General features: G+C 45.1%; 1 protein-coding gene across 1 annotated transcript; it reads left to right on the forward strand.

Annotated features, from left to right (window-relative positions):
• The first annotated feature begins 365 nt into the window (after nucleotides 1-365).
• Nucleotides 366-17,041, forward strand: LOC104332256 (transmembrane protein 182). The gene is made up of 5 exons (XM_009937653.2): nucleotides 366-967; nucleotides 3,530-3,647; nucleotides 5,659-5,757; nucleotides 8,364-8,501; nucleotides 16,178-17,041. The coding sequence occupies exons 1-5, from the start codon at nucleotides 815-817 to the stop codon at nucleotides 16,405-16,407; spliced, it is 738 nt and encodes a 245-aa protein (XP_009935955.2). The 5' UTR covers nucleotides 366-814; the 3' UTR covers nucleotides 16,408-17,041.
• The last annotated feature ends 2,788 nt before the right edge of the window (nucleotides 17,042-19,829 follow it).

Here is a 19,829-nt window from a genome sequence, read left to right on the forward strand (position 1 = left end):
AGCGGGCTCGGGCGGTGGGAGGGGTGTGGATGCTATACAGACCGCTTTTCTGTGGCAGGAGAGAGAAAATCCTTCTACAACGGCATAGCAAGACACTCCAGATACCATGGTATGTACGCCTGAATTTAATGCCGTGCGCCCAGCTGATTTAAATGTGTTTGTATGGGTTGATCACATCGCTTCTGAGAGTACCAAGATTTTAAGAGACACCGCCAATATTTTAATGTTGTTGGAGTTAGTCTGGGTAAAAGCTACATTGGTGTTTTGTTCAGAGCAAACAGGAGCTGAAGCAAAGACGCATAATCCAGAAATGCCACTTCTGTACCGCGTATCTCACAGCGATGGCTGCGGCAACTGTGGACTCTGTGACACGGCAAAGATTTTTGAGTTCAGATCTGCTGAAGCCGTGCACAGCCTCTCTGCAAATCTCAGGCACAAATGGGGTTTTAAAGACTCTGAGTGTCCTGGGCAGTTCTGCATCGTGACCTACAGACACTGCCTGACTGGCAGAAGCTAAGGGATCTCCGCACCGCTCTGCTGAAACGAACAGCCGTGTATTTATTTGGAAATCTTCCTGCTCCGTCTCAATAGCTATTTGTCATGTTCCTTAATGCCACAGCTGTTTGGTTACACCAGGTCATCTGCTTTTATTAGTCCTGTTCCCACCACCCACTGAAACTCACACCAGCCAGGAGAAGATTCTTACCCATGTCCAAAAATAGCACTTCTCTCGTCCCTCTCTCCCACTGATCCAGGAAACTTCAGGGGTTTTCTTCTTTCCTGATCTCCAATTCTGCTGCCTACCTGCTGCCCCATGAAGGCTGGCGCGGCCGCCCTGGCAGCCGGGATCCTCGGCGGCACCGGCGTGTTGCTCTTCCTCGTTGCTTTTGGGACGGATTACTGGCTTCTAGCTACCGAGACCTGCGGCGTCTTCGAGCGTGGGAATAGCACTCTGCGGACCGGGCAGGTAAACGCTGAGATCTTATCTTGCTTCGGAAGAATCGAGTTGTTTAAGTATTTAAAAGTCTAAAATTTTTAAAGTTTGGAATCTGTGATAATATTTATGCTGATTGAAAGTGACCTGCTAATGTCAAATGGCAGCCTGAGCTGACCTCAAAATCCAAACCCGCATTTCCATGCCACCTAGCATTTCGAGTGAAGTAAGGTGCATCTAGGAAACATTGAGACAGCACCTCTGTAATCTGGCAGCTACGAACATTAGGGAATGAAAGGCAGAAATGCAAGAGCGTTTATTTGTTGACAGTGTTTGCCTCTAAAGACAAAAGATATCTCCTGATATTTGTCGTTGAAAGATTTCTCCCTCTGCAGTTTCTTCATTTAAAAATACTTCATATTTTCGAGTGTAGGACTTGGCAATCACTTACTTCTGAAGCGATGTGACTACAGCACAGACAGAAAACAAAGAGAACATCAGACGCAGAACAGAGTAGACAAGAATTCCTGTGCGTCTAACAAGAAGAGGTCTATATATTTCAGAATTAAGATTTATGTAGGATTTTATTCAGCAGGAAAAGTAATTTTTGAAGGATGATTTAGTATTTTAGTGCTAACTGCCGATATCACTTATGGAAGTTTGATTTTTAGCTGCACTTACTGTTTAACTCTTCGATGAAATAACAACCAGATCAGTTCCTCGAGCCACCCACTCTTCAAAAATGTTTTTGTGCTGATCAATGTGCGGTTTCAATTACAAAATGACAGGAAGATCCTTGTTGTGTGCAGACTTTTTGTTACTTCAAAGTTCAACCCAATTAGGTTTGATTTTTATTTCTGGTGCGGTGAGTCACACTGGGTAAGCATCAAGATGCCAGCGAGAAATTTTTTCTTTCATTTCAGAATCCCAGAATCAAATGTAGGACAGTGTTCGCTTGAGTCATGTTTCCAAATAACTTTGTTGAAAAAAAAAAGATTATGATAGAAAAACTGCCTGGCAGAAGAGCGTGTCTTTACAGTGTAAAGCAGCATAGCAGAGCTCTGGAGATGGCAGGGAGTCACGGACGGAGGAGTGCCGCTCAGTTTTTGTGCACTTGGGAGAAGACAATGTTGATTATTTCAGATTTTTGTTTGTGCTGTTGTCTTTTAAAGTGGAGAGACTAGAGATGTTGCACTGCATGAAGTGAATAAGCATCTCAAACGTTTCAGATGTGCTCTTGGCCAAGTGTAAGTGCACCTGTCACTAAGGCAGAGCGACTTCAGAAGTGCCAGGCACAAATAGGAACTGCTCTTGCTCTTTCCTCTGAGCTATTTTACTTCTATTTCAGACACTGTTTCTATTATTTCTATTTCAGTTACCGGTTGTGTACAACGGGCTGTGTTTTACCTTCTCTGCCCGTTCTTCAACTGGCAAATCCTGTCCCTTACAGATAAGGATGGTCTTGAGTGTCTGCGAAACAGCGATTAAACGTGCCGTAGATGCAATAAGTCAGCAGCCATCCTGCTGAAGAAGTTTGGGGGCTGCGTGTTACAATTGTCATAGTTAGTATTTTATGCTGAAGGTAAAAGGAGAAACAGGTCAGAGCTCTGGAAGCAGTCACAACTTGGCACGTAAAAACCTCGAGGCAAGCAAAGCATCTTCTAGCACCTACCCATTGAGTCCCATCTCCTTTCTCTGGTTCACAGGGTCCAATCCCATACAGAGTTTCTCCGTCCTTCACGTAACGTATTTTTGTAGCAGTCATGTCTCCTATAGCAAACTGTATGTGATAAAGATACAATTGATATTTGGCCATAGTTTTAATATTTTTTTTTCGTTAATAGTCCATGACTCAACTTTGCAACATCCTCCCTTCTGTAAAGACCTAAACCTTGTACTCATGGGTCTGGGGGTTGAAGTAGACTCATCAAAACAGGAAAAATTGTCAACATTCCTATCATGGTCTAAGAGAAGGCTGACGTGGGCAGAGTAATTCGTGTCTCATGTAGGTTTAGCATAACTTCTACTGGCTCAGCGGAGGGAGAGAATGAAGAAAACTATCGGGCTGGTGATTGGAAGAGCCTCACCGGGAGTGTTAGAGATGGGCTGTCTTCTGGGGCTAAGCCAGACCTTACATGGATCCCGCAGAGTAGCAAGGACATCTGAACTGTTGCATTGGGTCACACCTAAAATTGCTTACCTGGTAATTAACCTGCTGCCAACTGATTACAACAGCAGTAAAATTTACTTAAGGAAGGAGTTTAAGAAGTAGAACACAAGTAGAATACAACCAGCCTGGCATACCTGTCCAGATCTGGCAAACAGTGGTTTAAAGATATTAGAGAAAGAAGAAATGGTTTTGTGAACATCTGCAGGACGATTTGTAGTGAGAACATCTTGTAGCTGTTATACGGCAGAAAGTCAAGGGCAGCAGCTGCCTTTGTTCCCCAACCCCTCCAAAACAAACTCGAACAACAACAAATGAAAATCCCAACAAAAAAATGAAAGCAGAAACTATCTAATCCAAAAATACGTGCTTTCCACCTTTCCATCTTGATCATCCATGTATCAGCTTGGGCTTTCATTCCTCTGCAGGCTGAAACACCGACAGAGGTCAGGAAGGAGATCCTCACTTTCCATCACGAGGGCTTCTTCTGGCGGTGCTGGTTCTTTGGTGAGGGCCATCCGGAGACCATCTGGACCTTCTGGTACAGTAAGTATGATGCCACTGCACCATATCCACAGCATTCGCTCGCAGTTTGAGTTGCAAACAAGCACAAGAAGGCCTCCCAGGGATGAGGAGACAGTTGTCTTTATTTCACTTTTTTTTCATTCTCGTCGTCTCTCTATCGAAAGCAAACTTGGCTCACCCTTTCTGTGCTCTTTTTTTGACTTGGATTTTGCTCTCAGAGGGTTGTTCACAGAAATGTGGGAGCCTCTTGATGCCATTTAATACATTACCTATGAAGTCTTGTGGTGTGGTGGCTTCCACCAGCAAGGACAACTCTTCCCCCATACCTCTTGATGCTTTTCTTCAGCTAAGGTCTGCTAAATGAGCCCATGCCTTTCCTGACCGTTAGCATAGCTCTTCAGTCAGAGTTCTCAGCCATCAGAGTGCTGAGCGTTCCCACCTCCCGCTGATTTCGGCATGGGGAAGGCTGAACATGCACACGTGTGGTCTCCCTGGGTGCTCAGGACCTCAACTAGTGGGCAGTGGTGGACCATGGCGAGAGAGCTGTAACCACGTGTGTTTATGCTCTTGAGCACACAAGACCTTGATTTTAAGATCTTGCCTGTTTTGCTTTTTAAGGTAATTGAAATTACATACGTGATTAAACAGACGGATGCAAAATAATTTTTCTTTTTTTTCCTGAAAGCACATTCACTCTTCAAAAAGAAATTGAAGGAGAAAGTGAAACCTGTTCTGAGACACCAGTTGGTGCTGACTGGTGGCAGTGAAGTGTGGGGTCTTGGCCCAGTGAACCAGGCGCTCCCACCACCCCCCAACATGCCTGGCACCAGCCCCACTGGCAGCCGAGCCAGCAACCGGCTCACCTGCATTAGTGCGCAGTGGGTAATTAGAGGACAGCCTTTCCCTGGGATGCTGCAACCCTAGAGAACTACTGAGGATAAGAAAGGAGATTTTAAATAAGTTCTGCAAAAGCCTTGACCCTGAGATCCCGGCTCCTTCGGTCTGCTCAAAGATGCTGCCATGTCAGTGGAGCAACGTGGTCGCCTCATAGGGCTTTGGGCTGTAAATGATGTGGGTTCCCACAATAATTTTACTCCACAATGATTCAAAGTTCAGATGGCTTTGCTGTTCCCCACTCCCTGACCCGTGTTTTCCAAAAAATCTTGCAGGAACAGTTACTGCCACTGTTCAACTGAACGACGTGAGATTTTTCATGCAGAAATTTTCTGATAAAAAAGGACAGTCTGGAGAGAGGGAGTTTGCTATCTAATTACATGATACGGAAATACATGATATAATATAATGTTACCTGAAGTAAAATGACTCTTTCTGATAACTGGCAAATTTGTATTACTTCTTTAGGTATTTATTATAATAGGATTGATCATGGCAAATTAATTTGCTGCTCTCATGGATGTAATAATTAATTCAATAGGTATTCCATAGTCAATTTAGCATGAACTAATGTCCACCTATTATAAAGTGTTCCTTTGAGCTGGGGAACATATTTAAATAAGTGGCCAACCATTAATTAATTCATTTAACATTCATTCTATTACCGTTAATCAAGATAAGCCTCAATGGTATTAATATTGATGGGACACTTCCATTCTGATTGTGCTTTCCTTTCTCACAAACTGGAGGTCTTGGAAGGTGGCTTGTCCTGGTACTCAAATACCTTTGCCCCTTCCAGGTGATCTGACACGTTTTCTGGAGGAAAACAGCAGTGGGAATATTGACGCTGATTTGAGTTGCTCCATCTTTCATGATTTATGTCTGCCTCAGACTCGGGTTATGAAGATGAGAAGATGTATGGGGTAGCGGTCTCAGATCCTGTTATACCTCTCCTTTCTCATAATTCTTTTTCTGTTTTCTCTCTAACCAGGGTTTACCATCCTTCTTTACTCCCCAGCCTTCTGATTTCACTGAGGGTTTTGCAGAATAGTACATTGTCATCTTGAATACTGTATCTGTGATTTTGCAGAAAATAGAAGCAAACAGGGGGTTTTTTTGTTTTGTTTTTCTTTTTCAGCCAGCCAAGCACACCCCAAGTTCTGCATGCATGGCTACCTCTTTCCCATGCCCATTGCGCTTGGACCTTTCCCCCATCCTTCCTACGACACGACTGCAGGTGGGTTTCTTTCCTTCTCCTCCAGCAGCTCCTTTCCCAAGCGACCGGGCAGAGATTTACAATGTGTGTCAGTGCTGCGGTTCTCCCATTGCAAATGCGTATGGCCAACACTTTTGGAAAGCTCCTTTACAAAATGCCTTTGCTTAGTCAACAAAAGCTTTGCTTAGCCAAGTCCCGAGCACCTTGAGATGTTCTCCCACATTTCTTTCCTCCAGAGCCAGCCATGCCTGACCATGAGCTGTGCACCCTCCCACTGGGTGCTCATCACCTACTCCTATGAGCAAGGGAAGATGCTAAATCCATTCTCTCCCTTCTCCCACCTCCTTGCTCACTGGGAGGAGCTGGGGGCAAAGGTCTTCAGCCCTGTGCCCAGATCCAGATCCTGTGGGCAAGCAACAGGAATAATTTCTCCTGGGCTGCAGGCTTGTGACAGCCCGACACGGACCAGTTTCCCGAGTCTGACTCCCTGGGAGAGCTCTAGTGTAGATTGATTGCAAGACAAAATAAACAAGCACTGGAAAATCAGTTAAAGACCAAATTGTTAGAAGATCCACGTAAGTGACTGGCTTATTCTTAATACACCAAATATGACACAGTTGGAGAGCGCTCTTTTCAACTGGTTCCCTTTTATTTATGTTTCTCTATATTTTCAGAGTTCTTTAATGAGTCAGCTGCTGTTAAGAATTTGAATTTGCTAAATTGGTGTCAGCAGCTCGAATTAATTCAATGATCTTTTTTGAAATGAATTGATTTCTTTAAATAGTGTGCATCACTCCATGTTGCCTCCAGGGATCTGGGGCAGGCATGCTGCACAAACAAACATCTTGACCTTTTCCTTAGCCTTTAGCAGTACCTTTTTTATTTTTATATATTTTTTTATGAGGAATTAATTAAAAAAAAAACAAACCCAAACACCATTTGTCAGTAGGAGCATGTGAGGGAGAGCAGCTAGTTTCTTTTGCTGCGCTGTGCAGGATTCCTGCCTCGGGGAACACACCGCAGTGTAAAATGGATACAAGGGACCCGTCGATGGTAGGAGGAGGAGCCCAACGCAGGCTGTGTGCGGCAAACACGCGGGTTAAGTGGTGGGGTTTTTTTTCTGCTTAGGAGAGGCAGGCGTGACGTCTGGTTTCTGAATGATCTTGCTGATAAGCACACTATTTTTTCCGTACTAAATAAAGGGCCCTGGAGGCATCTGTCCCTGCCTGTCAGCCCTTGCTATGAAATCCTCTTCAGCTGCCTTCCAGAAATGCCCTTTGGGACGGGTCCCGGGGAGGGCTCCGTGCAGGGGCTGCACCCTGGGGTGCCGTGGGGTTCTGCCAATTCACCTCTGTGCTCTGATCCTGGGGAGAGAGGATGTCTCGGCACCCACATTTAGGGCTCCTCTGCCGCCCCAACCCCTCAGCAAAGCACTTGGACAACTGCAGAGAGCAGATGCTTCCGTCGGTGACACTCATTTTATTTCAAACCAGTCCATCCTCATATGCAAATGATGACAAAACGGGAGGCCATCCAAGAAGAGGGGGGTCCTCCAGCTATTACCTGCTCCAGAGATAATTCTGCCTTATCTGCATCCTCTTAGGCTCCCTGAGAGAGATGGGTGACGGGAGGTTAAACATGAAAATGAATTCTGTGGTTTTGGAGAGTTCAAGATACTTATCTCTCCCTAAGTGGCTCTCCTGACAAAATGGTTTCCAATGAGCAAAACACATCTTCTCTGTATCATTTTTCTTTCAAGTGTGAATCATTCCAGCGTTGCCCGCTTGCTTGTGCTCGGCTCAAATCTAAGTAGTCTTTCTGAAAAACAGCAAGCAGAGCCAGATGGGGTGGTCTGAGGGGACCAGAGAAATCAGGGGAATTGGGAGCAGGGTATCAGAGGGTCTCTACCTGAAGACCACCCCCTTTGGCCAAGGCTTGTGGCAGTGGCTGGAACAGACCTGGTTGCTAAGAGATTTAAATTAGTTGGCTACGTCCCGTCCCGTGGGGTGTGATGGACGCAAGCTCGCTTGGCTCTGGCTGCTGTGGTTGCATGAGGGTGCAGCACCCCTCCCCAAAACTCAGTGGGTGAAGAGGCGGCTGTTCTCTTACTGGGGGTTAAGCAAGGCCACTGATGGGGGAAATCATGAACTCTCGTTTTCCCTGCAGTCCTGCAAATAAAATCCGCCTTTATTTTAAACCAGGAACCTGGCACCTTCTGTAAGTGTTAATTAAAAAGGAACAAAGACGTGGTCTGATTCCGTCTCTCCAAATTTTGCTATTTTCCTTCCTTTCTTGCCAAGCTCTTCCATCCCCCACAGGCACAGCTAAGCGTGGTGTCCTTTACTCTCACCCCCTTTTGTGGCTTGCTTCCCTGGCAAAGCCTTCCACCCCCTGTACTCCTTCCAATCCCGGTATGTAGGGCATGACAGCCAAGCTGAACTTGCACCGGTTCCAGCCACGTTGCACCCACGCCGCGGCAGGGCATTAGCAAAGCGGGAGCTCCAGCCTAACACGAGCAGCGTTACAGGTTATTGCTTTTACTCTTGCTGAAGCAGGAGTTAAACACAGACTGAGGAAAACCACTTTCCCTCTCCTTTCCTATGACTTTACTCTTTGTGACCGTGCAGTGTACAGAGGCTTCTGGACGGCGTTCATCCTGCTGGCCGTGGCCGCCGGGCTGGTGGGAGGGCTGCTGCTGGTCTGTGGCGTGCCCTTCGTCAGCCCCCGGTCCTACAAAGTCGGAGGAGGATTCCTCCTCGCCTCGGGTAAGTGTCGGTAACGGGATATGGCCGGGGCAGGGACGCTGCGGCCGAGCTCTGCCTCGTGTGTGCGGCGAAACCGGGGAAGAGGCACTGCTGGGGTGGTGGGGGCTCTGGTGGGGGCTGCGCTGGCTTGGAGTGAATGATTTCCCTCTTTCCCTGCCAGAATTAAACCTCTATGCTCAGTCAAGCTTTAGCAAGACAGTCCTTAGTCCTAGGGAGGCTGGGGCTTTGGATATTTTTTTTTTTTTTGTTCCTACTCTTCTACGCAAGGCAGAGAAGCAGAGCCTTTTATTTCAGTAAAGTCCACGGCAGCGCTAACCCCCGGCAGCCGGCAGCCACGCTCTGTTCCCCGAAGTCAGCCTTTGCATCTGGGCCTCTCCTGTCTCTGCTGTTCACATCTGGCAGAGCTGGAAACCCGCTGAGCGATGAAAGGCATACCCGCCGATTCAGAATGGGAGGGCTGCCTTAATAAAACCTGAAAAGATAAAAGAGGTGGCACAGCAGGAAAAGCAATTAAAAATAGGCATTTATTCATTATTCCCACTGCCGTTACAAACGATTCCGCTGAATTATCACTTGGGTTTTTTCCTTTTTCGTATTTGAGAAGGAATAACTGGCTTAACTAGTAGAAATACTTGATTTATAACAGTGACTCAACTCAGCAATAAGCTTTGTTAGTGACTCAAGTAGCTAAAGGCTGGCGCTCAGCTGAGCCGTGCCAATGAAGAACTTCGTTATGAAGTCAGGCCTTTCTCTGAAAAAACAGTGGTTAATTACAGATCCTGCACCAGGTCCTGCTTCCTCATACATGGCGTGAATCAAACATGAACCCGTGTCTTTGCTCTGGTTTGGGCTATGAGTGCGCCCAAGTTTTTGGGGGCTGGAAATATTTGTGGAAATATTTAACAAGAGCGGTGCCAACACTGACCTTGCAGGAACTCCACCTGAACTCCACCTAAACTCCTTCCAATCTTGCCATGCCCTGCCATTATTGCCTTTTACTCTTTTCCCTCATTATTTAGCTCCCTCTCCATTTTATAGTTCCTCTCCTAATTTCTGTCTCCTCCAGATGTACTAATGATTAACCATGTGATGCTAGCAGAGCTGCTTGTTAAAAAGAAGCTAGATGACATCTAACTATTTGTCTAAAATAATCTGGAAGGCACTAAATCAACGTGGCCCTACCTGCCTCTGCTAATTCACTTTGCATTTTGTCCAGTTTTCCGTTTGCCTCCAGGTCTGCAGTAACTGAGGCGAGGGCAGCAAACCTGCGGGTACCTGCTTCTCTGTGTTCTATAGTTTAACAAATGCTTGGTTGGGCTTAATTTTTCTAAAGGTTAATTTCACGTGGGTTTACACACACGGATTTCATTTGGGAAAGCAAGATGCCTTGCTGTGAGATCTCCACCAGGTACCGATGCCTGCTACCGAGTAGTGCGGGCCACTTGACGTGTGTGCGTTGAAGTCATCGCTTCTTGTGAGACTAGGGCTGAATATTTGAATCTGCTCGGACTACCTCTTCAAAACGCTCAACTTTCAGCCCAAATGGAAAAACTGAGATCGGTTGCTTTCTGACACTGGCCAGATAAGTAAAATATCACACAGAAAAGGATGTCGGGTAATATTGAGTCACTGTATTCCATCTTTTTCATTGTTTTTGCACTTTATTTGACTGCTTCTTGATTAAAAGGCAAGGGCATAGAATGTGACACTTTTTAGAAGAGCTGATTATGCATCACATAAACCTCTTGGCATTAGACAAAGATGCTGCTGTTTAAATTGAAGTTTGTATTAATGCAGTCTCAATCTGAACAGCAATCATAGTTATTAACTGTCATTAGGAGGAATGAGTTCAGCTGGAAGAGAATTCCTGCTGTATTTTCAACCTAAACGATAGCTAGGAGAGTGCAATGGTATTTCTGCATTTTCACCAAAGTTTGCTTAGAGTTTCAGCTGATTCTTTATTGGGGCAGAGGGATCCCAAGCTCAGACCTCTAGGTCCAGCTTGGCCCTGCCTTCCTGGTGCATTCGGGATGCATCCCTCCATGGATATTTTCTCGCTGTCCACTCTAAAAATATTTTGCATAATTGCACTAAGCAGTAGGAACAATAGATTTAATACAGCTTCAACTCCCTAGCCATCCCTTCAGATAGCGGGATGAGGAGAGATGATGCAGGAGAAAGCGTGTCTTGTCTTCTAACCATGGCCTGCAGGTCAGTGTTAATTAACCTCCCTCGCAGAAACGATCTCTCCTTGAGGAAGTGTGAAAGCGCCGGCAATTTGTAGGGAGGGAGCGTGGTCTGGCAGTCGGATGGTGAGATGGGGCACTGCAGCTGCAAGATGACCTGGCCTCTCGGAGCAGCCTTTATATGTGACTTTATTCTGTCCATAACCTCCCTCTGCCCCTTTTGGTGGCAGCCCACGCCAAGGCCATGAAACCAGAGAGATGTGGTTAATCACTGCAAAATGACGCAACGTTTGCCACCGAGAGGCTCTACAGATGTTACTGGTGCAAATACCCTTCCACGCACAGTTATGGTTAACCAGCCTGACATGATCTCGAGGAGTTACTTGTGCCCCTCCATCGCTGAGGGATTTCAGTGCCTAAGGGTGATGATTTTTGTTGCTCGGTTAGATCCCTTTGGGTTTCCTCTCCGAGATGCCTGTTACTTACTGTACTTTCAAGAGGACGGATCTGACCGTCTGCCAGCTACCGTAACAAGTGTAGTGCTCGGTGGTGGCGATTCTGAGAGCTCTGTCAAAGGACCGCAGCCATGTCCCTTGATTTCCTCGGCTGGGCAGCTCGGGAAACACAGCCGGAGCCCATCTGACATTTGCTGCTGGTTGCATTTCACACATCGACCTCCCCAGCAGAGCAGGTACCCTGGCCAGCCTGCTCCCAAAAGTGCCCGAATTGCATGAGCAAATAGCCGAAGTGCTGCTTTCCTTCTAACGGCCATTTTAGAGACCAAGCTTAGAAGTGAGCATGAACTTCATCCAGCCATAGGGCAATTATTGGGCCTGCTGTGCTGCCTTAATATGTCCAGGCCAGCTGTGTGGCTGTAGGCTTAAGTGAAAAATGACCTGAGCTCTACCCGGTGGCTTGCTCAGGGATGAGGAGGCTGCTCTGGAGGGAATGCACAGGCAAAACATGAGTGTACGGTGAGTTTTCAAGGCAAGCAATAAGGATGTGTGTCACAAGTGATGTTAAGCAGCCTAAGGAGGAGCTTGTTATCAGCTCTGCTTTCACTGGAAAGCACAAATAGATGATGAACCAGCATAGACATGAACCGTCTATGCTGGTTCCAATCGCTGTGGTCCCGGTGCTGTTTCTGCAGCATCCCCACTTGTGTGGCACACAGGGGCATGTTCGCACCATCCTGCAGCCCCAGAATTGCCATGGCCATGGGCCGTTTCCAGTAGGCAAAGGCAGCATAAAGCTTCTCCTGTGCTTCTCAGAGCTCCTGCGAGCGGAGCACGGCGTGTGCTCAGACCGGCTTGTTCTTCAGCGTCAGCTGACTGCATTAAAAAAAAGGCTGTTTTGCCAGTCCTGTGACTAGCAGTGCTGAATTTTATGCTCAGATTCCTCTTCCCAAATGAAACATCTCCATTTTGGCAGTCTCAGGCTCCCCATGTGCAGTAAAGGCTCACAGTTGTGGAAGAGCAGCTGAAAGTCACCCCTCCATTTCTTTGTTATTAACATCCTTAAGAGGCAACGAGTGAGAAAGGCGAATGAGTCAAAGTTCATTTTTCTCGTAATTAGCAGATTACACGAAAGTTCGGTAGCTTCCACAGAAGAAGAGTTGAAGATTGAGTTCACTCACCTGTCCCTACAATTAGCAGCTAGAAAGGTGTCACAAGGATATGAAGCAAGAGAAAGAAAAAGCCGGACTCCAATTTACCCACAATGAAGGTGCAGCTCTCCTGGGAGGGGGAGATGGACCCCAGGATCTGTTGTCCTGCAGTTAGTGGTGTACGAAGGAGAAATATTTAATACTCTACTTCAATTTTCTTGCAATTAGCCCCTCCCCAGAAGATGCTGTTAACCTCCTGGACGCGGTCCTGTGCAGCCTGTTCTGGGTGACCCTGCTTTGGCAGGGGGTTGGACTGGGTGACCCACAGAGGGCCCTGCCAACCCTGACCATTTTGTGATTCAGCAGCTATGAGATGGAGTCTTGCAGTTAATTTTTTGCTGTGCCATCCTAATGAACAGAGGCAAAGAGGGAAAGGGAGAGAAAGAGATCACTTGGTTAATTTTCCAGTGGTAGAAACCACAGGGATGTGGAGAGGAGCATGGGGATGGTCTGGTTTGATGATGTCTTCGCTCACCCAGACCCAACACACCTCCTGCATCTCAGGCATGTGTGCTGATGCCGGGCTCATTTCTTGGGCAGAAAACTAGATTTTTTTTCAGTTTTTCATTTTGCTGCCCAAGGCAGGAAGGAATCTGTACATAAAAAGCCACTTGGGGCTGGCAGGAGAAGAAGATGTCTTTCCACTGCAGCCAAGACCAAAAGCCCCCAACAACAGATGGTAAAGAGAGACCTGTTCAAAAGGTGAAAAATCCAAAATCAAAGAGCATTTTAAAACAAAAATGCCAAACACTTTGGTAATATGGGAGTGAAACATCCTGATGTTGTCATTCTGCAGAGTCTACTGATTCCTAAAAGTGTGACAAATTTTAGGCAGTTTCATGAATCCTGGTGGTTGTTCCGAGTAAGCATTGTTTTGCTGAACATTTTTCAGTGAGCTACCCTTTCTGCGCTTCCACCGTCCTTCTTCGGCTGCACCTGCCCTTTTGATTTTCTTTTCTCGCTGCGGAGATGGTGTAAATCCCAGGGACTCCTCGTCACTCGGCTGTCATTATTCCAGGGAAGAAGGCTGCTTACTTTACATTTTCTTGTCATTTTCCTAGAGTGTGAAAGTATTCTTAATTTAGATGCCATGGCTATGCCATCACCTCTGGTACCTGTTTAATAATAAACCCTTCCACACCGAGAGCTGGCACTTCTCCTGGGGCGAGGGGAGGGAGCGTTTCCCCGTCCTTAGCTCCTGGCGAGCTCAGGGATGGTGCCACCCACTCACGGGGCTTCCCCGCACCCTCCTCGGTAAGAACTGGTGGATTTTAACCTGATTTCTTCCATAAATTAGGCTTAGACCATCTAAATTGTCCTGGGACAATTGAACTCAAACCTCCTAGTTATTTAAAGAAAAGTAGGAGAATTCCAAAGCGAGCTACCGTACCCGTGTCCTCTGTCCCGCCAGGGCTACAGTTTTATTTGCATCTCTTACGGTAGGTATTATAAGTTAATGAAATAGAAATTGATCTCTAAAAGAGCACATTTCAAGGTTCAGTCGCTATCTAATTAATTTAATTTTAAATTACATCAGTAATAAAGACTTAATTGCCTTCTTATCAATATATTGTATTTTGTAAAGGACATGTGGCTATTTAAACATGCAATCGTTTTCTTACAGTAGAATAATTGGTATTTTAAGCATACAACTATCATATTAAGTGTAAAATATTTATTTGTGCACTTAATTTGAAGTGGTATCAAAATCTCAATGAACATGCAAATGTTACAACAGCTGCTATTTAACTCCTAGCCTGCCTCTCCAGCAAACAGAAGGACTTTTCCATGCGAGGGAGAATGGCTTGAAATAACAGCGTATGGTGATGTAAAGGATATTCGTATGGTTACACCAATTTTTCATTATTAACCTTCCATTTGCAGTCTTATGGTATATGAGGCAGTTTAATAGACAGAACAGATTAGGATGGGTAGCTTCGACTTCTATATAACATGTGCTGAGGACTTTGAACCCTCTGTACCTTCACATAAGTCTCATTTTTGGCTAGAAGACGTGGAGGTTTGTAGCAGCAGATGTGCTGATATCCATTATGAGCAGAAGCACAGTTAAACACCGATGTGTTTTCTGTGACCAAGGTTTCAGGAACCACCATCACTAAGCAGATATATCAATGTCAAGCTTTAGCCCCTTCCTTTGCTTAGCACGGGAGCCGGATTTTGTAGTGTATAAACTGCCAGGGAGAATAATTAAATATAGCGCAAGCTACCTTTGATTTAAAAATTGCAAGGGGAGAAATTAAATCCAGCACAAACCACAACATATACGCAGAACTGTGTGGTAACTTGTCAACTAAATGGATTTCTAACTGTTCACTTCTACCATAAAAATATTATAATCTGTGATGTATTTCTTTCATATATATCTGTGTATGCACGTATATCTGTATGTTATACAGCACCATTATAAATAGCAAGCTTTGAACTGTGAATTAGCAGCACCAGATATTACTGAAGTGCTTTCAGATTGTCATCACACCGTCACGATTTAGTTTTAATATATGTTGACTTTAAAACCCGCTGTATATATTCTTTAATGCGACACAGTAAATAATATTGGGGCCACTCTAGTTTTTGTCATCTGCTGCATACGGGGGAGCTAGACCTGCAGCCTCTGACCACCATCGCTCAGTGAATTAAGGGGAAAGCAGGTTCCTATTAAGACACTGAAGCCCCCAGACCCGCTGGGGACTGTGCCAGGACCGGGAGGTGCCTGTTCGCCACGTGCTTTTCAGACGTGACCGAGCTCTTCCTGCGGGCGCTGACCTTCTGCGGGTGTGCAGCTGGAAATACGTGGCTGCGAGGTCTCGCGGGGGATCTGCTATTTGGGTCACAGGGAGCCTGCGAGGCTGGGGAGGCTCCGAGGAGAGCGGACCCTCTCCGAGCGAGATGCTGACCTCGCGCTCACTGCTCAGGCTTGAGTGTGGTCTCAGCCTTCCTCCCGCCTGGCCCCAGGGGAGGGCAAAGGAGGTCGCACTTGCCAGTGAAATGACTTTCTAGCCTCGTGGTATAAGCTGTTTATTATTTTTTTTATTAGTCTGTTATTTAGTAGCCCATCTGAGATTAATGTCTCGTGGCTACATGCCTTTTCCACTCGATTATGTGTTGTTTCCCTGCAAAGTAGGATCATCTGTATTTCCTTGCCGTGTGTTTCAATGCTTGCTTGCAAAGCTCAGTTGAAGGCGGGGTAACACAAGGAGGGGAACTGCTGTGAGCTGCAGCAGCCGCTCCAGCGTCTGCGTGGGGTTTGCTCACACTGGTGCTGGGGGCAGCAGGTCTGACACCAGATAACTCTTGCAGGACTACCCCTTGTATCTCTGAATTTCTGGTGGAAATTGGATCTGATACCACTTGGAAGGGTAGAGAAATAAAGGAAACAACAAGTCTCGCCTCCTCACTCATCACAGGCAAATTAAAAATAAAAAAGGCGGAACAACTCGCCTTTAAGACGGGACGGCAGAGTTAACCCCGTGCAGATCCCTGCTGTGAACATGAGCTGTGTTCGCGGTGGTTTCTCCTCGGCCGTACCCAGAGGTAGCAGAGCCCTTGATAGCGCTGGTGGTTAAAGCACAAGGTGTCGGAGCGCCTGTGGCTGGGCAGGAGCTGGTGGTGGGGGTCTCTCCCACGGCTAGTGGGCTTGGCTTTAGTGGAAATCTGCAGCGCAACGTCACGAGTAATGAATCTGCAACGCTACGCTTCGATGCAAAGGGCCTGCAAGAATAGGTGGAAACCTGTTGCAATCTTTTCTCGATTTTATTTCTGTGTTTCATATGCAGAGAATAACTGATCTTCGTGTCTCTTTCCAGGAGGCTTGTTTCTCCTGCTCATATTTCTCTTCGTGATGTGGAAGGAGTTTGCTGCCGATTTTCAGAAGTACATCCTTCTGGAGAGAAGTGAGAAGTGTGTGGATGACGTACCCGTGCACGTGTATTACGGGTGGTCGTTCATGTTCGCCGCAGCGGGGGTGCCCCTGGTTTTGCTTTCCGGACTCCTCTTCTACGTGGTCGGCAGAGACATTATGAAGTCATCGGAGTAAGACAAATTTGGAGAAGGCCTTTGAGAAAATGGGTGATGCTCCTTCTAACGAAACACACACAGGTTTTGAGGACTAGATCGTTTCTGTAGCTATAATTGTCAGTGTAGGTGTGTGGTTACACTCTTACATGGGGGCAGGGATGGAGCGCTGAGCATCCAACCACTGTCAGTCCAAAACCAGCCCCAGCTGAAAGTCCAACTTCAGCATTTTTACACTTTGGAGAAATTTAGGCCTGTCTGTCGGTTTTGCACCCGTTTTCTCTGTAGCCCAAGGAAGAGCCTTCGCTGTGAAGAGCAGCTCCCCCGGCTCGCCCGGCTGGCAGCAGAGCCCCGCATCCATATTCAGCAGAGCTGGAGTTTTATGGCGTTCCCAGCATTCTTGTTTCTTGTAAAAGGTAATCGAATCTGGCTGCGACGGTGTATGCTATAATGTCTATTTCTGAAAAGCAATTAAGGATGATTTTTTTTTTTAGCTGGCTCTAACTGACGTCAAAGGACAACCATTTTAATGGGATGTCGGGAAGCCTCAGAAACTTTTTTTCGTTAAAAGCCCTGATTCTGAAGATACAAATGTACCTTGACCTAACCTAACTTTCAATATGCAAATAAACCAATTTCTGTGGTGTGAAACCTAAGCTGAATTAATTAGTACTTCTTTACAGCACCACGTTACTTCACATTTAATATTTTCCCCGGACACAGTGTTGTGGGGATTCACAACCCACAAGCTGAAAGTTGGCCAGAGCTGGGGGAAAGGGAGAGAGAACAATAGCACTGTTATTTTTTATTTTGTTTGTTATGGTAGACCATGGGACCTTGTTGTATTCTACAGAGGTAGCACAAGAGTCAGCTCCAAAAAGACAAATTATATAGCATTTAGATACTTTCAAATTCTTGCAATGGCGCACGTGTACGTTGTCTGACAGATTGTAGTGGTCCTACAAAGAGTAATCCATGCTAGTCCTACACCAAACTATTGAGGTATCGAGGTGATGTAACTTATACTGTATATACGGAGGTTTGTAAAGACACTTGAGAAATGACAAAGATTTGATCTTGTCATGTTTTTCAGGCTGGATCTTGATGCTTTGAAGTAGTTTGTTGGGCCTTTGCTTGCTGAGCTCATTAGCATAAATTTCAAATCAAACTTCCTAAAAATGCACGCTCTTCTCATGAATGTCGTCGTTTGTGCTAAACATACATCTCCCACGCTTTATGTCACGCTATTGACTCAGCGTAGTTAATTAATAATGTAATGTAAATCTCTTCTAGAAAGCAGTGAAGATTGTTGGCAGTATAAAAATGTTTGTTAATGCTCTTCCTAAAATATTATTCAAGTCTGGCATTTCTTTCCTTTTGGAGCAAGTTCTAATTATTCTTTTACAAGATTCATGGTATACACAGAGTGAGAAATTGTAATTCCCACATGTAAAAATTAGTTCTTTCGTATGAATAACAAGCTTGGTCTACAGTTCTTAAGCAGAAGTCACACTGTTTTCCCTCAATAGAAATTTTGTTTGAATAGACTTGGTATATACAGGTAAAACCAATGTTTTTTCCCAGTGAATAGATGTTTCATGACATTTGGGAATACACAGATATTTCAGTATTTTATCTGGCCATTCTAAACTGGGTTTTTTTCATGATATCTCTTTGGGTTGTGCCTGTGCCCCGCCAGTTCTTCAAGTGATAATTTCTCACTATAAATTCCCTTTGAATAATTTTTGTCATTTAATTATCTATTCAGTGTAGAGATGAACACTTATGGTCACAAAGAATAAAAGTATATAATCCAGGAGCAGAAGAGGTCAAGATTTACAGTCACTTGCCTTTCACTGATCCCATAAAACAATTCAAGCATGCAGAAATGATGATCCCATAAGAGACACCGGGGCAGAAGGATGAGAATGCAGCAAGAAATCCATCAGACTTATTGATATCTGTGAAGCTGAAGATCCCTGAAGTTGTGAATATAGAAGTGAGTTTTATATTATAGAATGAAAAATTTATTAACTTTCTTCATCTGTTCTTTAAAAAATTTAGTTTAATGTCATCAAGGCGTTTATGGAATACATTTAGCTTAATCATGCATTCATGCCTTTGGGAGTAAACCATCCCTGGAGACTTGCTCATTCTGGATCAGCTCTAGAACAAGCAATAGTTTAAAACTCTGTCACTCTTTTGAAAAACACGTGACTTTGTATCATTCATGAGTGGAGGTTTTTTTAAAATAAACCCCTCTGGTATTGAGCATACTGTAACAGTCACAACTGTAAGGACACAGAGCATGAGATTATAGACCAGCATAACTAAATTAATTGCCTCCTCCATTAAAATGCCACCTTTGTAACCAGCACAAGTGTTAACCAAACACATCTTTTTCATGGACTAAAGAGTCTAATTCCTTCGCTCTCAAGTTTCTGGTGGCAAATATAACTCAAGCAGACAAAATTTTGTGTGAGAATCATCATTTCCGTCAGAGACATTTCAAAAAACAAGCTAATGGACTCAGCGGTAGGGTTTGAAATTGCGGAAACCGCGGTCTCTTTCATCTGTTGAATGTGAAGAATTTTGATGAAAGGATATTATAGAGTAGTGACAAGGACCTAATTCTGATCCAAGTTTTGTCATTATAAATCATGAGTAATTCCAAAGACTGCAGTAGACCCTTATCACTGTTAAACATCTGTAAGTCAGATCAGAACCGGGACTAATAAATACATTCAAAAATGCATAATTAAAACAGTGATTTCACATCACTCTGATGAATTTTAGTCAAGGATTTCTTCAAGGATGCTTTTCTCACATTAGCATTTGACGTTAGTAAGCAATGAATAATTCCATTTTTTCTTTCCAACATCTGGGACACTTCCTGCTTTATTTGCTACTTACTGAACGCTCTGCAGGAAATATTAATGAATCTTCGGTGTTCAAATACAGGCCCTGTGGATCATACTCAGGAGGCAGTGTAACCTAGCAGCAGCTATATGTCTTGAGATTAAGAGGCTTGATTTTGGTAAAGTAAGATACTGGGAGATTTGCCAAACCTGTGAGCGATATGGGGATTTCAGGAGGCCACCCAAATGCCAAGCCACTGCAGCTCCTTCATTCAGCTGTTGCCTTATACCAGGGAAACAAAAATTAATGATAAAAGTTTTTCAGATTGGTCAGATCAACTTTTATACCAATGATTCGCAAAACTAATGCACAAGGAGCCCCCAAGGCTGCAAAGGTGCTGGGTGATAGGCAGCAACCCCAAGGAGAGATGGACCAGGAGACCAGCATGCCATGAGAGCATCGCTGCCGTGCCTGGCTGCTTTCTCATGCTACCAGAGGCCTGGAGACTTTTATCTGTCTTGGTAAAATATATGGTAATATTCCATGTTTGGAGAGGTCTGCTGACTCTGCAGAGCAACCTGCAAG

Source organism: Opisthocomus hoazin, chromosome 14 (genome assembly GCF_030867145.1).
Source record: "Opisthocomus hoazin isolate bOpiHoa1 chromosome 14, bOpiHoa1.hap1, whole genome shotgun sequence".
NCBI classification, from domain to species: domain Eukaryota; kingdom Metazoa; phylum Chordata; class Aves; order Opisthocomiformes; family Opisthocomidae; genus Opisthocomus; species Opisthocomus hoazin.